This window comes from Drosophila obscura, unplaced genomic scaffold, assembly GCF_018151105.1.
Source record: "Drosophila obscura isolate BZ-5 IFL unplaced genomic scaffold, ASM1815110v1 contig_186, whole genome shotgun sequence".
Taxonomy (NCBI): Eukaryota; Metazoa; Arthropoda; class Insecta; order Diptera; family Drosophilidae; genus Drosophila; species Drosophila obscura.
The window spans coordinates 7,924,883-7,941,798 of NW_024542774.1; the positions used below are offsets into that span (position 1 = coordinate 7,924,883).

The 16,916-nt window shown below is 49.4% G+C and overlaps 7 protein-coding genes across 10 annotated transcripts; 4 read left to right on the forward strand and 3 right to left on the reverse strand.

Moving 5' to 3' along the window:
- Nucleotides 1–65: 65 nt before the first annotated feature.
- LOC111075854 (protein clueless) lies at nucleotides 66–7,296 on the forward strand. 3 transcript variants are annotated; one of them, XM_022369358.2, is made up of 8 exons: nucleotides 66–197; nucleotides 426–763; nucleotides 1,937–3,056; nucleotides 3,104–5,435; nucleotides 5,489–5,614; nucleotides 5,674–5,889; nucleotides 5,973–6,184; nucleotides 6,272–7,296. In XM_022369358.2, the coding sequence occupies exons 2-8, from the start codon at nucleotides 577–579 to the stop codon at nucleotides 6,462–6,464; spliced, it is 4,386 nt and encodes a 1,461-aa protein (XP_022225050.2). In that variant the 5' UTR covers nucleotides 66–197; nucleotides 426–576; the 3' UTR covers nucleotides 6,465–7,296. The 3 variants fall into 3 exon arrangements, with proteins under 3 accessions (XP_022225050.2, XP_022225049.2, XP_022225051.2); XM_022369357.2 differs by lacking the exon at nucleotides 66–197 and having other exon boundaries at nucleotides 265–763; XM_022369359.2 differs by lacking the exon at nucleotides 66–197 and having other exon boundaries at nucleotides 266–763; nucleotides 3,137–5,435.
- Nucleotides 6,986–9,194, reverse strand: LOC111075859 (ubiquitin carboxyl-terminal hydrolase calypso). Its single transcript, XM_022369363.2, has 2 exons — nucleotides 8,759–9,194; nucleotides 6,986–8,698 (listed from the first exon to the last, which is right to left on the reverse strand). Exons 1-2 carry the CDS (start codon nucleotides 8,943–8,945, stop codon nucleotides 7,458–7,460), a joined length of 1,428 nt encoding a protein of 475 aa, XP_022225055.2. The 5' UTR covers nucleotides 8,946–9,194; the 3' UTR covers nucleotides 6,986–7,457.
- LOC111075864 lies at nucleotides 9,185–9,670 on the forward strand. 2 transcript variants are annotated; one of them, XM_022369370.2, is made up of 2 exons: nucleotides 9,185–9,384; nucleotides 9,497–9,670. In XM_022369370.2, exons 1-2 carry the CDS (start codon nucleotides 9,277–9,279, stop codon nucleotides 9,605–9,607), a joined length of 219 nt encoding a protein of 72 aa, XP_022225062.1. In that variant the 5' UTR covers nucleotides 9,185–9,276; the 3' UTR covers nucleotides 9,608–9,670. The 2 variants fall into 2 exon arrangements, with proteins under 2 accessions (XP_022225062.1, XP_022225061.1); XM_022369369.2 differs by having other exon boundaries at nucleotides 9,186–9,414.
- Nucleotides 9,671–9,844: 174 nt separating this feature from the next.
- LOC111075866 lies at nucleotides 9,845–10,358 on the forward strand. Its single transcript, XM_022369371.2, has one exon. It carries the CDS (start codon nucleotides 10,126–10,128, stop codon nucleotides 10,315–10,317), a length of 192 nt encoding a protein of 63 aa, XP_022225063.1. The 5' UTR covers nucleotides 9,845–10,125; the 3' UTR covers nucleotides 10,318–10,358.
- Nucleotides 10,359–10,499: 141 nt separating this feature from the next.
- LOC111075860 (lipoyltransferase 1, mitochondrial) lies at nucleotides 10,500–12,244 on the forward strand. Its single transcript, XM_022369364.2, has 3 exons — nucleotides 10,500–11,163; nucleotides 11,331–11,792; nucleotides 11,865–12,244. Exons 1-3 carry the CDS (start codon nucleotides 10,582–10,584, stop codon nucleotides 12,033–12,035), a joined length of 1,215 nt encoding a protein of 404 aa, XP_022225056.1. The 5' UTR covers nucleotides 10,500–10,581; the 3' UTR covers nucleotides 12,036–12,244.
- Nucleotides 12,245–12,269: 25 nt separating this feature from the next.
- LOC111075863 lies at nucleotides 12,270–12,848 on the reverse strand. Its single transcript, XM_041592784.1, has one exon. It carries the CDS (start codon nucleotides 12,790–12,792, stop codon nucleotides 12,376–12,378), a length of 417 nt encoding a protein of 138 aa, XP_041448718.1. The 5' UTR covers nucleotides 12,793–12,848; the 3' UTR covers nucleotides 12,270–12,375.
- A 233-nt stretch (nucleotides 12,849–13,081) lies between these two features.
- LOC111075857 (tyrosine-protein kinase Shark) lies at nucleotides 13,082–16,642 on the reverse strand. The gene is made up of 5 exons (XM_022369360.2): nucleotides 16,464–16,642; nucleotides 15,857–16,350; nucleotides 15,274–15,795; nucleotides 13,950–15,210; nucleotides 13,082–13,891 (listed from the first exon to the last, which is right to left on the reverse strand). Exons 1-5 carry the CDS (start codon nucleotides 16,537–16,539, stop codon nucleotides 13,398–13,400), a joined length of 2,847 nt encoding a protein of 948 aa, XP_022225052.2. The 5' UTR covers nucleotides 16,540–16,642; the 3' UTR covers nucleotides 13,082–13,397.
- Between the last annotated feature and the right edge of the window lie 274 nt (nucleotides 16,643–16,916).

Below are 16,916 nucleotides of genomic sequence, written 5' to 3' on the forward strand. Positions count from 1 at the left end.
TGCCTTGTTTTTTGGGTTCTACCAGTCAAACGTAGTAGTATCCTTATCTATTGCAGTCGTATTTATTCAGCATTAAAATTAACAGTAAATATCTATTATTCAAAACAAAGAAAATATGTACTCTTTTCCTGAATTTGAACTAACGGAAATTTAAGCCAACTGAAATGCCATCCGTGGTCGCCGAAAAATACTAAACCGTGTGAGTGGAAAAATAGTATATTTCTGGGGATCAGCAGGGTATATTTGATCGCCAAGTCCGCGGTCACACTGCTGCCTGCCGACAACAACATAACTTTTCTATTTTAAACGGGCCTTTAATCGAATTATATTAGGTGTAATGTGCTGAAAAATACATAAAATAGCTACTTATCATAGATGTTAATGAGAAAGTCACTCATTCAACACCCACCACGTTTGTTATCTAGATTAGTTCATTTTATATAAATCAAAATCCTCATCTCGGCTGTGGCAAGCGGTTAGAGTTGTGTAACACGGTCGGGCCCGAAGACAGCAGCAGCAGAAACGCGAAAAGAACCTTGTGTCGCTGTGTTTTTTGAATTGAAGCAGATTAATACCATGGCGCTCGAGATGGATACTAAAAATTCAAATTCATCGGGGACGGCGGATGCAGCGGCTGCAACAACAAAAACCAACAAGGCCAAGGAGAACAACAATTTGGCCGGCAGTAAAAAGAATCAAAGTCAGAACTTGGTCAATGGCAATGGCACTACTGCTGGCGATGGCCCCGCAACGAAGAAGAAAGGTGCGTTCAACCTCTCCCTCCCCATCACACCCACCCCTCCTGTGCTCTCCATGGAAACTACCTGAATATTATTGCTGCAAAATCGAATCACATAACATTTTTAACATTACGTAATGGGTTTTTTCTCCCTATCATGCCTTAAAAGCGGCGCCCCCGCCCGCTGTCTCTGTCTCTAGCTCTGCCTCACTACCCTCTACCGCCCCCAATTCACCTCGCGATAGGCTGCAGGAGCCGCGTGCGTTACAATTGCAATGTAAAATGTGTGTTGGATTCGAAGTTACATTTTCATTTCGCTCGTCTGTCGTCTTTCGTCTGCCGCCTGTGCCTTCGTGCCAGCATGTGTGCATGTGTGTTTCTTGGCATGGCAACGCACATGTTGTTCACCCAATCCCGACTGTTCATTAACCCCTGTGGGACTGGCAGGGAGGAGATTTCTTGTTGAGTTTAACCTACAATTAACACGTGCTAGCTGCCCCAACTGCATGCAACAAACACACACACACAGATTACTCGACAATTATGTAAATCATGTTTTCTAAAACAGTTCGACACATCGCATCGGCCTATCTCTCGCCTGCTATGCTCTCTTTTCAACCAACGCATCGCGGGAGCGTTTTCCTCTTGCCCGCTCTCCGTGTTTACTTTGCATCATTGCTATCAGCCAGAGCTCTGTTCGTTCCCGTGCTGTAATCTCATAGGCGACAGTCGAAATTAGCATTGCTCTGGTAAAAATCGAAGGAGATCTCACGTTCGTTTACTGTCTGGGACTCTTCGAAATCGAATCCGATCCCGAACCCGGCCGGCCCCTTTGGCCTTATCAGTGGCGTGCTCTTTCTTCTGTTTGTTTTTCTGTCTTTTGTTTCATGAACTGCACACACACACACACACACGCGCAGGCAAATACAGACACAGTGAGTGGCGGCAGTAAACGAACATGCTGGTTCATTCGTTATGTAAATCTGAGACACACAAAAGACTTCAGAACCAGCCTGGGACTTAGCCTTCAGAATTCATAGGTATTGTAATGTATTGTACATTAAACAATGTCTCTGGAACCCTGTCAAAAGTTCAAAATGTTTTGGTTTTTAGCACTCCATTCGCACCGAATTGGGCCCCAAGTCTTTGTCCGCAAATTGAATGACAATACTAACCAGAATCCCATCCAATCTGTAGGCAAGAAAAACCGAAACAAAAGCCCACCCGTAACCGCAGATGAAGCCGCTCTGAGCAATGGACATGTCGAGGAGAAGAAATCCGAAGAAGATGGCGAGGCCTCGGCATCGGCATCGGCCGATGCTAATGCGAATGTGCTGGCTGTCAAGGAAGAGAAGGCGGCGGGCGGTGATGGATCGGCTGAGGCTGCTGAGCTCGAAACGGAGGACATTGACCTGGATGCCCTGCACGATGTGGGTATTCATGTGAACATCAGCTGTCCCGGAGCAGAGCTATTGACCGTGCAGCTGTCCAGCATGGAGCTGGTCCAGGAGATCCATCAACTGCTCATGGATCGCGAGGAGTCCTGCCACCGGACCTGCTTCTCCCTACAGCTGGACAACGTGACGCTCGACAATTTCGCCGAGCTGAAGACGATCGAACAGCTGGAGACGGGCTCCACCATCAAAGTGGTCGAGGAGCCGTACACCATGCGGGAGGCCCGCATCCATGTGCGTCATGTGCGCGATCTGCTGAAGAATCTGGATCCCGCCGATGCATATAATGGCATTGAATGCACCTCGCTGACCTACTTGAATACGATCACGCAGGGCGATCTCTTGGACAAGAAGAAGACGCGACCCGACTCTGTCGATTGCACGCCGCCGGACTATGTGACCCCCGGAGTGTTTGAGCCGCCACTGCTGCCCCTCCATCCGAACTTCAAGAACGCCAAGGGGCCACAGGCCCTGAAGGTGCTCACCACATCCGCGTGGAATCCGCCGCCTGGTCCCCGCAAGCTACACGGCGATCTCATGTATCTGTATGTCATCACCATGGAGGAGAAGCGCTATCACATCTCGGCCTGCTCCAGGGGCTTCTTCATAAATCAGTCCACGGACGACACCTTCAATCCAAAGCCAGACAATCCCAGCCATCTGAGTCACTCGCTCATCGATCTGCTCTCCCACATATCGCCCTCGTTCCGACGTGCCTTCCAAACCATACAGAAGCGTCGCACACTGCGACATGCCTTCGAGCGGGTGGCCACACCTTACCAGGTGTACCAGTGGGCGGCCCCCACACTGGAGCACACCGTAGATGCCATACGGGCCGAGGATGCCTTTAGCTCGAAGTTGGGGTAAGTGGCCCCTAATTAAGCAATCCCAATTGACCCTTTACTCACAGTCTTGGCGGTGGTCTTTCGTTCGTTTCGTGCAGCTACGAGGAGCACATACCCGGCCAGACGCGCGACTGGAACGAGGAGTTGCAGACGACGCGTGAACTGCCTCGCAAGACACTGCCAGAGCGCTTGCTGCGCGAGCGCGCCATATTCAAAGTCCATGGTGACTTTGTCACTGCCGCCACAAGGGGAGCCATGGCCGTCATTGATGGCAATGTGCTGGCCATCAATCCCGGTGAGGACTCCAAGATGCAGATGTTCATTTGGAACAACATATTCTTCTCCCTCGGCTTCGATGTGAGGGACCACTACAAGGAGTTGGGCGGTGACTTCGCCGCCTATGTGGCACCGCGCTACGACCTCCATGGTGTGAGGGTATACAATGCCGTCGATGTGGAGGGTCTGTACACCCTGGGCACGGTAGTGATTGACTATCGCGGCTACAGAGTGACCGCCCAGTCCATCATACCGGGCATCCTAGAGCGCGAGCAAGAGCAGAGCGTTGTCTATGGATCCATAGACTTTGGCAAGACTGTTTTGAGCCATCCCAAGTATTTGGAGTTGCTGCGGCAGGCGGGCAAGCATCTGAAAATTCTGCCCCACTCCGTGTACAACGAGCGAGATGAGCCTGTCGAGCTCTGCTCTTCGGTGGAGTGCAAGGGCATCATTGGCAACGATGGCAGACACTATATTCTCGATCTGTTGCGCACCTTCCCGCCAGATGTCAACTTCCTGAAGCTGCCGGAGGTCAAGCTCAGCACGGAGCTGGCTGAAATGGGTTTCCCCATCGAGCATCGCCACAAGTTGTGCTGCCTCAGGCAGGAGCTGCTGGAGGCCTTCGTTGAGGATCGGTACGTGAACTTCATTCGGATCGCTGCCATGCATCTGCAGCAGCTGAATGCGAAGAAGCCGGAGGATACAGAGCCAGAGAAGAAAAAATTGCCTGCCATAGAAGAGGCAGAAAAAGAGAGCAAAGAGAATGGAAATGCAACTGGTGAAAATGAGAAGCAGAACGAGAATCAGCCGGAACCGGAACCGGAGAAGGAGAAGGAACAGGCTACCCCTGTCGAAACAAAGAACGCCGAGGCGATGGTCAATGCCATACGGGAAGCCCAGTCGAATGTGGCCACCTCCAATGAAATTCAGGCTGCCGAGGTGGTCAAGCAGGCATGCGCCGCCGTTGGCTCGATGAAGGAAAAGGAATTCGATTTTCGCTTCAATCCCGACGTCTTCTCTCCGGGCATTCGCCACGTTGATGGCGAGGAGGGCACCTCTGGGTCGGTGGCTAAGCAAAAGCTGCTCGTGCAGGATGCCGCCGAGTTCCTTGTGGTTAAACAGATACCCGCCTTTGTCAAGGAGCACCTATCCCACTCCTCGCCCCCAATTGATGGCCAGAATCTGACAGAGTCCCTGCACAGTCACGGCATCAATGTTCGGTATCTGGGCAAGGTGATCAAAATGCTGGGCCAGATGCCACGCATGGACTACCTGTACCGCATTGCCATCATGGAGCTGATCGTGAGGGCAACCAAACACATTTACTACACCTACATGCAGAGCACCGACCCCATGCAACTTTCCGTCGCCATTAGCCATTTTCTGAACTGCTTGCTGACCAACGGCCCCGTCAATCCTGTCATCAGCAACGATGAGGTGCACAAGAAGCGTGGCGGCAACGGTGGCAAGCACAACAAGCACAAGTCCTCCAAGGGCGGCAAGGGACAACAGCAGGCGGCAATCAATCAGAATGGTGGTGGCAGCTCAGCATCCTCCTCCAGCTCCTCGGGCGCCTACGACTGGACTCTGGTCACACCGCGTTCGCTGTGGCAGCAGATACGCAAGGAATCGAAGGCGTACTGGGACTGGGATCTCGACTGCGACTCCATGGACAGTGCCATGCAGAAGTTTGGCATCATGCGGATTTGCCTGCTGCGAGCCTTCTGCCTGAAGGTGGGAATTCAGGTGCTCCTGCGCGAGTACAACTTTGATTCCAAGCACAAGCCCACATTTGGCGACGATGATATCGTCAATGTGTTCCCAGTGGTGAAGCACATAAGCCCCAGGGCCTCCGATGCCTACAATTTCTACACCACGGGCCAGGCCAAGATACAGCAGGGACTGTTCAAGGAGGGCTACGAACTAATCAGCGAAGCGCTCAATCTGCTCAACAACGTATTTGGGGCCATGCACCAGGAGAACGGCTCATGCCTGAGAATGCTGGCCCGGCTCAGCTATCTGCTGGGCGATGCCCAAGATGCCTTGGCCATTCAGCAGCGTGCGGTTATCATGAGTGAGCGCGTAAATGGCATTGACAATCCATCGACCATTTTGGAATACGTAAGCATTCGCATCCCCCTCATGCATTCAGTTAATTGAAACGATTCTTGCAGACACACCTATCGCTCTATTCGTTCGCCAACGGACATGTGGGAATGTCCCTGAAACTTTTGTACAGAGCCCGCTACCTGTTGGTGCTGACTTGCGGCGAAGATCATCCGGAGGTGGCTCTGATCGATGTAAGCATTGAATGCATGTGTATGGAACGAGGGATATTGAATGCTTCTTTTGATTTCAGAGCAACATCAGCTTGATCCTGCATGCGCTGGGAGAGTATGAGCTGTCGCTGCGCTTCATCGAGCACGCCTTGAAGCTGAATTTGAAATACTTTGGCAACAAGGCAATGCATGTGGCAGTCAGCTATCATTTAATGGCTCGCACACAGTCTTGCATGGGCGACTTCCGCTCAGCGCTGAACAATGAGAAGGAGACCTACTCCATTTACAAGTCACAGGTAAGAAATCCATACCCCAGGCGTTGGCAGCCAGTGGAAATTTGTACGTACCATTTAATTGTGTTTGCTTTACTTTCGTTTAGCTTGGCGATAAGCATGAAAAGACTCGGGACTCGGCCGAATGTCTGCGACTGTTGACCCAGCAAGCTGTGCTCCTGCAGCGCAAGATGAACGATATCTATTCCAATGGCAAGCTGACCAGCGACCTGCCGCCCATTCACATTACACCGCCCTCGATGGGCTCAGTGCTGGAGATGCTGAACACAATCAATGGCATTCTGTTTGTGCAAATTAGGTGAGTCCTATGGCTGCGGCAAACGAACTCAAAACTGTTGCTGTTGGCTAACGTTTCGTTTTTCTTTCTTTCTTTCGACTCACACAGCCAACGGGACATCGTTAAGGTGCGCAGCGAAATTGAGAAGCATTTGAAAGCCAATACCGATGAGAGTGAGGTGAACGAGGCGATCAAATCGATGGTGGCTGCTGCGAATAACAACGGGGAATCCGAGATTGTGGCGCCCGCTCAGCTGACAAATGGCGAGACAGCAGCCACCAATGAGACGGTATCAAGTTGAAGACTCTAAAAGCAAGCAACAAACAAAATGTCACAAAGTCGTATCGTATCGCCAAACTTATTTTTGGGACTCTGCTAAATTGCAACATCAAAAGTTTTGAACAAACTGCAACGTCAACAACAACAACAACAATAAGCATGCTAAACAAAATAACATAAATGAAGTGTCTGCGTTTTTTAAAGGCTGCTCCTTGTACTGCTCACACACAAACACACACACATCGCATCGCAACGCAACGTATCGCGTATATAGAAATACATTACATGTAGAACGGCTATAACCCTTAATGCGGTATATGCCAATAAAATATTTTAGAATTAGTCAAGCAAACTATCAGTCAGTCAATCCACACACAAACCAAGCATCGTTATCCACTTTCCCCCCAGCTATAAGACAAAAAGTTGTAATGTTTTCAAACAGAAACACACAGATAGACACACACACACACAGATTGTTTTGTTAACCATTTGAGAGTGCCCATCAAATGCCTTTTATAGTTAATAATAATTCATTGATTGCACACATCCTATCCTACTATAATGCATTCATTGTTTTCTGTTGGAATCAACTTCACATCGAGTGCATGAATTGTTTTACATTAAGGTGCGCCTTGGCATTGGCATAAAGAGAGATCAGAGAATTATTGAATGAGTACGTTTTTTGTTATACAACCATCATATAGATATATATACATATATCAGAACATTATATTACTTATAATGCATACACGTTTTGCTGGGGTCCTTGCTGTGTCAAGGACTTGCCGAACATTAATCATATGAACAAAATGGTTTTTTATTATTAAAATGATCCGAAAAATGATCAATAAAACTTAAGAAGCTGCCAAGCCAAGCTGTTTTCTGTATTCACCAGGTTTTGGGGATACTCTATTCGATACTGGAATGGCGGTACATCGACGTCAACATTTGGTACACATAAATCGTAATGTATAAATGCATAAATGTAGGTACAATATATTCAGAAACTTAATCTCTACTTCCGTTTCCTGCACTTGTTGCGCCCCTTTCGGCGTCGGCCAGGAGTTTTTCCTGGAGATTTGCCATTTTTCGCTGCTGCAGTCTGCTGCGGCTGCTGCTGCTGTTGCTGACTCTTGGGCGTGGAGCCCGCTGTAGCTCCAACGTTGCCTCCAGCACTCGAGGCGGCACTGTTTTGTTTGCTTACTCGATTGGCAGCACTTTGGCCGCTTACCTTCTTCGAGGGCAACAGATGCTGGCTGACCAACTCGCCGAGAACGCCCTGGTGGGCCAGCATTGAGAGGAAGGTGCAGATGAATTTGTCGTAATTGTGCGTACGACGACTGGCATCCACTTTGAACATGTGCCGACGATCGTTCTCGTCCGCCAAATGCTGCTCATTGATGGCAATTTCTGTGTCCAGGTTCTTGAGCAGTGACTGCAGATCCCGGGCTGTGAAGGCGCTGGGTTCTAGGAGTGTGGTGGGTGTGTCCGGTCGCTGCTGGTCACCATTACCCGATTCGCCTTGCTCGTCAGCCTTCAGCAGTTTTTGCAGTGTGCCGGAGACAATCGCCTGATTGGTGCGAAGCATTTTCAATTTGTGAGTAATTGCAATCCGTCGGTCGGGCACAACGGCCATCAGATTGAAGCGTATGTCCTGCTCGCCTGTGGCTATGCCCAGTCTCTCCGCCATCACACGCCGAAACTTATCCGTCCAGTCCTCATGGTCCTCCCATCCGCCATGATTCATGGGATACGGCTTCAGGCCATCGAGCTCAAATAGCTGACCATTGATGGGCACAAAGCTGACAAAGTGAAAGGCTTCTCCCGTAAAACGGCAACTGGCGACACCAGCGCCAGTTCGCTCTAGGCGGCGTCGTGCCTGCGGCATGGCATGGGAGTTGTGGGCACATGCCAGCTCCGGAGTGTTGCCTATGGCCAGCCCTTTGTTCTCCGGACTCATGCCTTTGGTGTGGATCTTTAGGCGACTTAGTGTATCGCCCAGCTGCAAGTTATTCTCGTTGCAGTTCAACAGGACGGAAAGCAGGGCATGGGTGGCACAACTATTGGGCACAACCTGCTGGGCAAAGAATATGCTGGAGATGGCTTCTTCGTCCTTAACGAAGATCTCGGCGGTGGTCTCCACAATTTTCCGACGTGCTCGCCGCTCTTCGATCCAGCGAAAGAGGAAAATGAAACCGTAGGGGCTTTCGATCGGCTTCTGGAGATCATACACCTCCTCCACCTGAACGTCGTGACCTAAAAAATCAATTGAATTTGAATATGGTGGGCTGAGAAGTCAATCAGGTTACTAATTACAGCCGAAATCCTCTAGGAGCAGCGTGAAGAGACCCGGATCGGACTCCAGTTCCAGCCAACCGTCCGCTAGTTGGGCCATCGGCATGGTGGTAGCTCCAGTCGTAGATCCCAGAAGAGAATTATTGAAAATGCTGTTGGCTGCAGCCGCACTTGTGCTGGTCGCCCCAGGACCTGCTGCGACGTTCATTGTGAAGAGCCGCTCCAAAATACTCGGAATATGTATGTCCAAATGCTATTTACGAAACCGATCAACGGTTGAAAAGGAATTCCGAGTAAATTGTCGTGTTTTGCTATTTGCGGCAGTCTTTTTTTCATTAATTTTGTTGTCTTTTTGATTAATGTTGGAGATGTGCAGAAACGTTTTTATAGTTTTTCGATAGTTAAATAGAGATGGGAGCAATACCAAACTGCATGATCCGGCAGCACTGTTCAACGTCAGCTGTTATTCACGTAACTGGAACAACACCAAACTTTTCTCAAACTTTTCGCTGAAATATACAAAATTTGTCCTTAAAGAAATGGTACGCACCACGGTAATTGGTCTGGCCAAGCGTGTGCCGCTCATACAGTTCCGCAAAGGAGGATTGGGTGCGGCTGCGGCCGGTGCACAGACTGCAAATAAGCAGGCAAGTTCAAAGCCAGCAGGAGGCAAAAAGGTTAACTTTTGAAGCCCATTTACTAGAAAATCTATTGTGCTGTAGTGTAGAATTGGAAAACACTAATTTGCTCTTCTTCCAGCTGGCTGGAGGACCTGCCATAGAGGATTGGGAACTGCCGGCACGCTTTGCACGCAAACCCATAGATCCCCTGGAGGCGGAGTATATCAACAACGGCGGCATACCAAACTAAAATTGCAAAGCTTACGCGGAAAAAATGTTTTATTTATAAAATAAATTTGTCTTGAATCCACCATTTGGCACGAAAATAGTAATAAATTTAAAATCTACGACTAATTGTACAACAACAAAAGATAGTCGCAGCTGGAGCGAAAGCTCCGAAGTGCTTTTTTCTCTCTCTGGTCACACTCTATAGAATTTGTGACGTTTTAGACGCTTTATCAAAAAAACCAAAATATCGAAACGCAAGCCACATTTCGAGGTGCTATTTTTTGTGGAGAAGACGTTTCATTGCCACCCAGCCAATTGTTTGTCTACCCAACGCTCATTTTCCGCCGCGTGCCGTTGACCGTCGCGAACAAAGAGTGGAAAATTTCCAACTCAGCAGAAAAATCCTTTTGTGTTGCGGTGTACCGTGTGGAAGGGGAAAAGTGAAACGAAACCTAAATAACTGCTGCTGTGCTGCTGGTCAAGAAAAGAACGTCTTTTCTGGCCCAAACTTCTGATCGTCTCGCATTTGATTTAATTTGGATGGGTGTGAGGCGTAGTATGCAAGAGAACTGCTGCAACAAGGACTGCCTGGGTCTCCGAAAGCGTGTCTGCGGTCTCCATCAAACCTTCAAGTGGCTGCACCAGACCCCCGCACTGCACGAGTATTTGATCTCCGCCAGTTCGGTTGCTGCAAACACAGGCAAGGCAAACGAGCCCAGAGCAACAGTCTAAAGTCCACCCCAAGACCAAAGCAATCAAACCAAACGAATATAGATCAACAATATTAGCTAAAGTAGATAGGAAATTCGATTCTAAATTAGGACAGACAATCAAAATTCAACCTAACCGCACAAAGAACAAACAGCAACAACAACCGTTACGAACTTTTGCCGACATCTTTGACCTTGTTTTGATTACAAGTGCACTCAGTTGTTTGCACCCCTTGCACCCCGCTCGCTTGACAACTGATACAGTTTTCCTCTTCCTCGAGGCACAATGAGCTTGCTCTTGCGTCGCAATTCGAGCCAGCTGCGTCTGCTGCTGGCATCTGGAAGCAAAATCACGCGCCTCGCCTCAACTGATAGCAGCGATGTAGGTGAACCATCTGCCCCAGCAGTGCCCCCCACAGCTGTAAAGCAGAGCAAGCCACAGCGACAGGCCCCAGCAGCTGTGCCAGATGCCGAGATCAAGAAATCGGTGTTCATCTCTCAATCGAATGACATCTTCACCAACCTGGCCCTGGAGGATTGGCTGTACAAGAACTTTGACTTTGGCCACCATCACGTCCTACTGCTGTGGGCCAACGATCCCTGTGTGGTCATTGGTCGCCACCAGAATCCGTTTACCGAAGCGAACGTCTCCAAGCTGATGGAGCGCGGTATTACCCTGGCACGGCGCAACAGCGGAGGCGGAGCCGTTTACCACGATCGGGGCAATCTCAATTGCACCTTCTTCACGCCCAGAGAGCGCTACGATCGCAAATACAATTTGAATATTGTCACTAGGGCGTTGTTCCGCGAGTGGGCCATCAAGGCGGAGATCAATGAGCGTGACGACATCGTGATAAGGAACAAGAAGGTAAGCACGGGGAGCAGAGCTTCTTATCAGCCACTGATCTCTAGTTGACCTTGCATTAGCGCCAGCACACACACACACACATACAGCTGAACTCGTATTCGTATAGCCAGGCCAGTCAGGTCTGTTCCCCAGTCCCATTGATAATTTACGCCCTTGCTCAATTACAGATTTCAGGAACAGCCGCCAAGCTGGGGCGCCCGAACTCCTATCACCACTGCACCATTCTGGCCAGCGCCAACAAGCTGCATGTGGGGGAATCCCTGGTCAAGGAGCCAGCCAACTACATCAGTCGTGCCACAGCCTCAGTGCCTTCGCCCATACGCAATCTGGTGGATGTGAATCCGAATGTGAACGTCTCGCAGCTGCTCTCCGCGGTGGGATACGAATATCTTCGGACGGTGGCGACCTCTTTGGAGGATGGCGGAAGCGCCCAGACAATGCAGCAACGCGGCTTCCAACTGATCAATCCCACGGAGAAATGGTTCCCTGGCATCGAAGAGCTGCGGTCCAACTATAGCTCTTGGGATTGGGTCATTGGAAAGACACCGAAGTTCACCGTCGAAAAGGATCTCGAACTGAAGGGCGACGAACAGGGCATGATGCTCAAGCTGACTGTAGAGGTGGAGGCAGTGAGTGGAATACTTATAGCTTTTATAACCCCTTATTATATCCCCCCTTTAATTGCGTAATCTTCCTTGCAGGGCTTGATGAAAGAAATCGGCATTAAGCTGCCACACAGCGAGGAGACTGTGCCCGTGGTGACGCCCCTCCAGGGCAAGGCCTATAACGAGCAGAACCTGAATGGCATCATGGGTGCCCTGAAGCTTGTCTCCGCATCCAATGTCAAGCAGGCAATGAACGGCTCCGGATGATTGGAGCTTTCTTAGCGGCAAACAAATATTAAAACCTTTATACAAATAGTCCAACTAATCCGCCTAACGTAGATATAGTGTTTTCATGAAACCATATATTACTAACATAGTTTACAATTAATTAACAAAACCAACTAAACCAACTAACTTTTGTTATCCACGTTATTTTTTTATAAAAACAACTGCAATAAAATGTTGAAACATTTCTATACAAATATTAAGATCCTTAACGGGGAAGAACAGTAAGAACAAGCACCAGTAGGAAGGACACTGTCGACCGATAATTTAATTGCTACAAACAGCAACATATACAGTACAGTAGATATTGGTGAATGAATAGCTAAAAGCCCGTATCACGGTAGTCAAAGGTGTGGACATCTACCTCGAAGCGGTGATAGCGCTCATAGTATTGGCCAAAGAAGAATCCCTCCGTCTGATACAGCATATACATTCGATATTCGGCCTCGCTCATGAACCTCTGCTGGTACGAGTCTCTGCAGAATTTGGGAAAATCGTCCATAAACTTAAATGATCCAGAAACGTCATAGTCGCAGGGCAAGTGCGTATCATCGAATGATAACTTAACTTTTGGCAGATCTGTTCTCGCTCGCTTAATGCGCTTAATGGTCTTCGCGGCGGATGGCAGTATAACAGAAGGGGCACGGACTGGTACCTTTGCCTTGGATGTGGCGTTGCTCTTCGGGCCGAATGCATCGTGGGTGCCATTGCTGGAAGAGTTGCTGCCTCCGTTCTCCATGGAGATATTCTTGGCATCGCCGCATGGCAATTGGACCTGCAATTCGAGACTGAGGATCTAAGGGTCTATGCAACTTAGAAGCAAAAGCACTTACCAATAGTAACACAATTAGCGTCAAGGATATGAAATACAATATGATCTTCATATTATCGAATAAAAAACGAATGCTAACAGTGTGTGCCTTGTTCGTGGAGTGAGTGTGATTGAATAAACTGTGTGGGCGTGACAACAATATCACTGACAAACAGTCGGAATGTTTTTTTCTCTTTAGGCAGAAACAACAGACACATCAGGATAAATACAAAAATTCATTTTATATGTAAATGTTTTAAGGCACTTTCGATTGACACATTTGTTGTACGAATATTACAGATTATACAATACATATACATAGATCGGGACTCGCGAAATACTTTTAGTGCAGTGGGAAAGGGGATATAACAAGCGCGATCAACGAGCCCCTAATGTCTAATGACAAAATCAAATAAAATAAAATACTCCAATAAATATTGCGAGTAAAAAATAAACACACAAAAGTAACTTTAAATAAAAAAAGATTGCACTTCAAAAGAATGGGACGAAGGTGGAGCCCCCCACACGGGATCCTATATATGAACGGTTTGCACCATATCGGGCAGGTTTTGGTAGTCGGGATCGCGGGTGAAGAACTCCATTAGATAGGCAAAGGTTGGCCGGTCTTTGGGATGCTCCTTCCAACAGCTTAGCATTGCCGCATAGATGTAGGCCGGGCAGAGATCGGGCTGGGGCAACCGCTCGCCACTTTCCACCAGCTTGATGGCATCCACATTGGAAATCTCGCCATAGGGAGGCGCACCGAGAGCAAACATCTCCCAGATGGTCACACCGAACGACCACACGTCACTGGCATGCGAGAAGACGCCCAGATTGAAGCTCTCCGGGGCGTACCAACGTATCGGCCAGCGACCACCCTGTGTGAACTGGTATTCGGTGCTGCCGGGCCTCAGGGAACGCGACATTCCAAAGTCACTGATCTTGGCCTGCTGGCGGGCGGTCAACAGTATATTCCTGGCAGCCAAATCCCTGTGCACAAAATGCTGAGATTCCAGATAATGCATGCCTGCAAATAGACTTAAAGTGAGAGCTGAACTACGACTGTGTCGAGACTTTGTACATACCACAAGCGATCTGAGATGCCCACAACTTCAGCTCTGTGTTGGCGGTGATCTGTGCACTGTGATCGAGTATGTACTGGAGCATGGAGCCCAGGGGAGCCAGCTCCTGTACCATCATCAGCATATCTCCCTTCGATATGCCAATGAGACGCACAATACACTTGTGCTCCAGGCGCATCATCACCGAGGCTTCGCGCAGAAACTCCTGTTTGTTGCTGTGCTCATCGCACAGCATTTTGATGGCAACCTCCTGGCGAGCCGACTCTATGGTTCCGCCGCCGCCTCCACCCTCACTGCTCTTCTTCAATAGCCAGCCACGGTGCACAGAGCCGAATTCCCCGTGTCCGATTTCGTTTTCCAGCAACAGATTCTCTCGGTCGATGAAAAATCTCAGCTTGGCCGCCTCCAAAGCGGCTGAAGTGGGCGTGGTTGGAGTTTCGCTGCACTTCCGATGCAGGTAGCCAGCCATTTCGCTCTCCGTGGAGGCGGTGGAGATGAGCGAATTGAGGCGCGTCGGCGCCGGTGGCAGCGCCTTGATCGGTTGATCCAACAGCCAGAGCACATCCATAGTAGGCTGATAGCCATTGGCGTTCCACTGGCCGGCACGCTCCCGTTCAATGGCCACATCGCTCTTGGTGAAATACTCCACTTCTGCTTCAGTCTTTTGGGCAATTGGAGGCAAGTCAATATCAATGGGCGTATTGTTTCTGGGCACATTGTACAGCTCGCCCTCAGCTGCAGCTCCTGCTACGGCACCAACTGCATCCACATTGAAATTGGAAAATTCCGTGGAGAATGACAGACTCTTGAGCATTGGGGCAGCTGCCTGGAGCTCCTGCTCCCGCTCCGACTTGGCCAGCGATCCGCTCACACTGCTCTCGGACTCGGATCGCTTGCTCTTGGATTTGCTCTTGCGCAGGCTGTTCATGTCGAACAGAGCCTTCTTAGGGCTCGTCAGGCGCAGAGTGTTGAACATGGAGCTGCTGTTCTCCTTTTGCTTCTTCTTCGAAATGGTCAGGGCGGGGACATGCGGGTGGGCATTGTGCGGATGCGGCACTGGAGTGGGCGGCGTCACCGGTGGCGTTGTCCTGTTCTTCACCGTAGAACGTGGTATGGTCGCAAACGAGGGCACCTCCGGCTTCGGCTTTGGCGGCACGGCATACTTAAGGCTAACTGGCAGGCCATACGAGAAGCGCATAAAGTTGGCTATCAGATGCTCCAGGCTGGGCCAGTAGGGACCGTCATCGATGAACACGAATTTCGACTGAAAGGCAGAGTTTGGTTAGCGGAACTTTTCGACACTTAATTATTGGGTTGCATCACTCACGCCATCCGACTGCACTTTGACACCGTTCGAGTAGAGAGTGGCCTGCGATATGCGAAAGTTCTTCACCACCTGATCGCTGAGGAGGGTCAATACCAGGCCAGACGCCGCCGGGGATTCGGAAAAGCGCACAAGGAAGCAGCCAGAGGTGTCGACACCGGGCTGCTTGGCCAACAGCTCTTTGGCATATTGCGTGAGCATGGCCACGGCCTCATCCCTCGTCTGTGTGCCATGGTACCACTGCTCCCTGGTGGTGCTTGCCGGCGGCAGCTTGTAGTTGAGCAGAAATTGCTCGACGGCTGCTTGTCCCGCTTCCTTGGCCAGATCAAAGGGAAACTCGCCAGAGCTCGTGCGTGGCAGCAGGGGAGCTTCGGCCAGCAACAGCTCCTGGACAGCCTCCAGATTGCCATGCTTGGCCGCCTCATGCAGCGGCACGAATCCGTTCTCAATGTTTCTGCCCTGGACATTGGCCTGCGCAGAGATCAGGGTGCGTATGAAGCTGGCCGGTTTGTTCCGTGCCGCGTACTGTGTAGATTGAAGCGAGAATTAGCAGGGAAATCAGCTATCGAGATCGTTGGACACTCACATGCAATGGCTGGCATCCGAAGGAGTCGGAGCTGTTGACCTGAACTTTCGCATCCAGCAACAGTTTCAAGATCTCCTCATCGCAGTGCAGCGCAGCCAAATGGAGGGCCGTCTGTCCATGCTGATTCTTGGCATCGAAGTTGCGGTAGCCACACTTGAGCAGCTCAAACACCACTTTGCTCTCGTTCTTGCTGGTGGCACGGTGCAGCAGATTGGTCACGCCATGACTGCGTGTGTTGTGTGGCGGCGGATCACGTAGCAGCGGTACCGTCAGCTTGGTGGGCAGACCATTTGCCCCCTGCTGATAGTAGTCCACCAACGTGTCCAGCCCGTGAAGTATCTTTGTCTGCATCTCATCATCGATGGAGAAGAAGGCATCCTCCCCGTGGCGTCGCACCTGATAGTGGCACACCTCCTCCTGGCAGAGTATCGACAGTACAAAATCGCCAGCTGCTGTGCTGCTCTCCCGCACCAGAAACGTACCATCCTCGTAACCTGTGGTGGTTGGAGGGGACAATCAATTTAAATTACGATTCATTAGGGTACGCCACGCCCACGTCCCTGTTTTCAGTGATTGAGAAAACCAAAGTTTTTGTCTGTTTACTTGCCTTGTCTCAACAGATCGTCAGCCGCCTCACGTGATAGATTGGCGTGAAACCATTTCATGTGATCATCGCGACTCATCGTATGGCCATCTAATTGCTATCCTTTTCTATTTTAATCTAAGAAATTAAAACTATATTTTAATTTATTGTGTTAATAAATTGTTTAGCAGTGTGACCGCGCCGATAACGATAAAAAATACCATCCGACCAAAAAATAAATACCATTAAATACCATTTTAGTTTCGAGAAATACCATACCATAAAAACACCATAAAGTGACCAAGTCGAAATATAGCATTATATGCCTGGAATTTTTTTAAAAATATCAGTCTTACCATGTATAAATTCCTCAAGTGATTTCACTTGATCGCGCTTGAAAAATATATCGTTATACCGAAATATTGATTAAATATACCATTATATTCCGATATATATATATTGGTTATCGATCAGAAA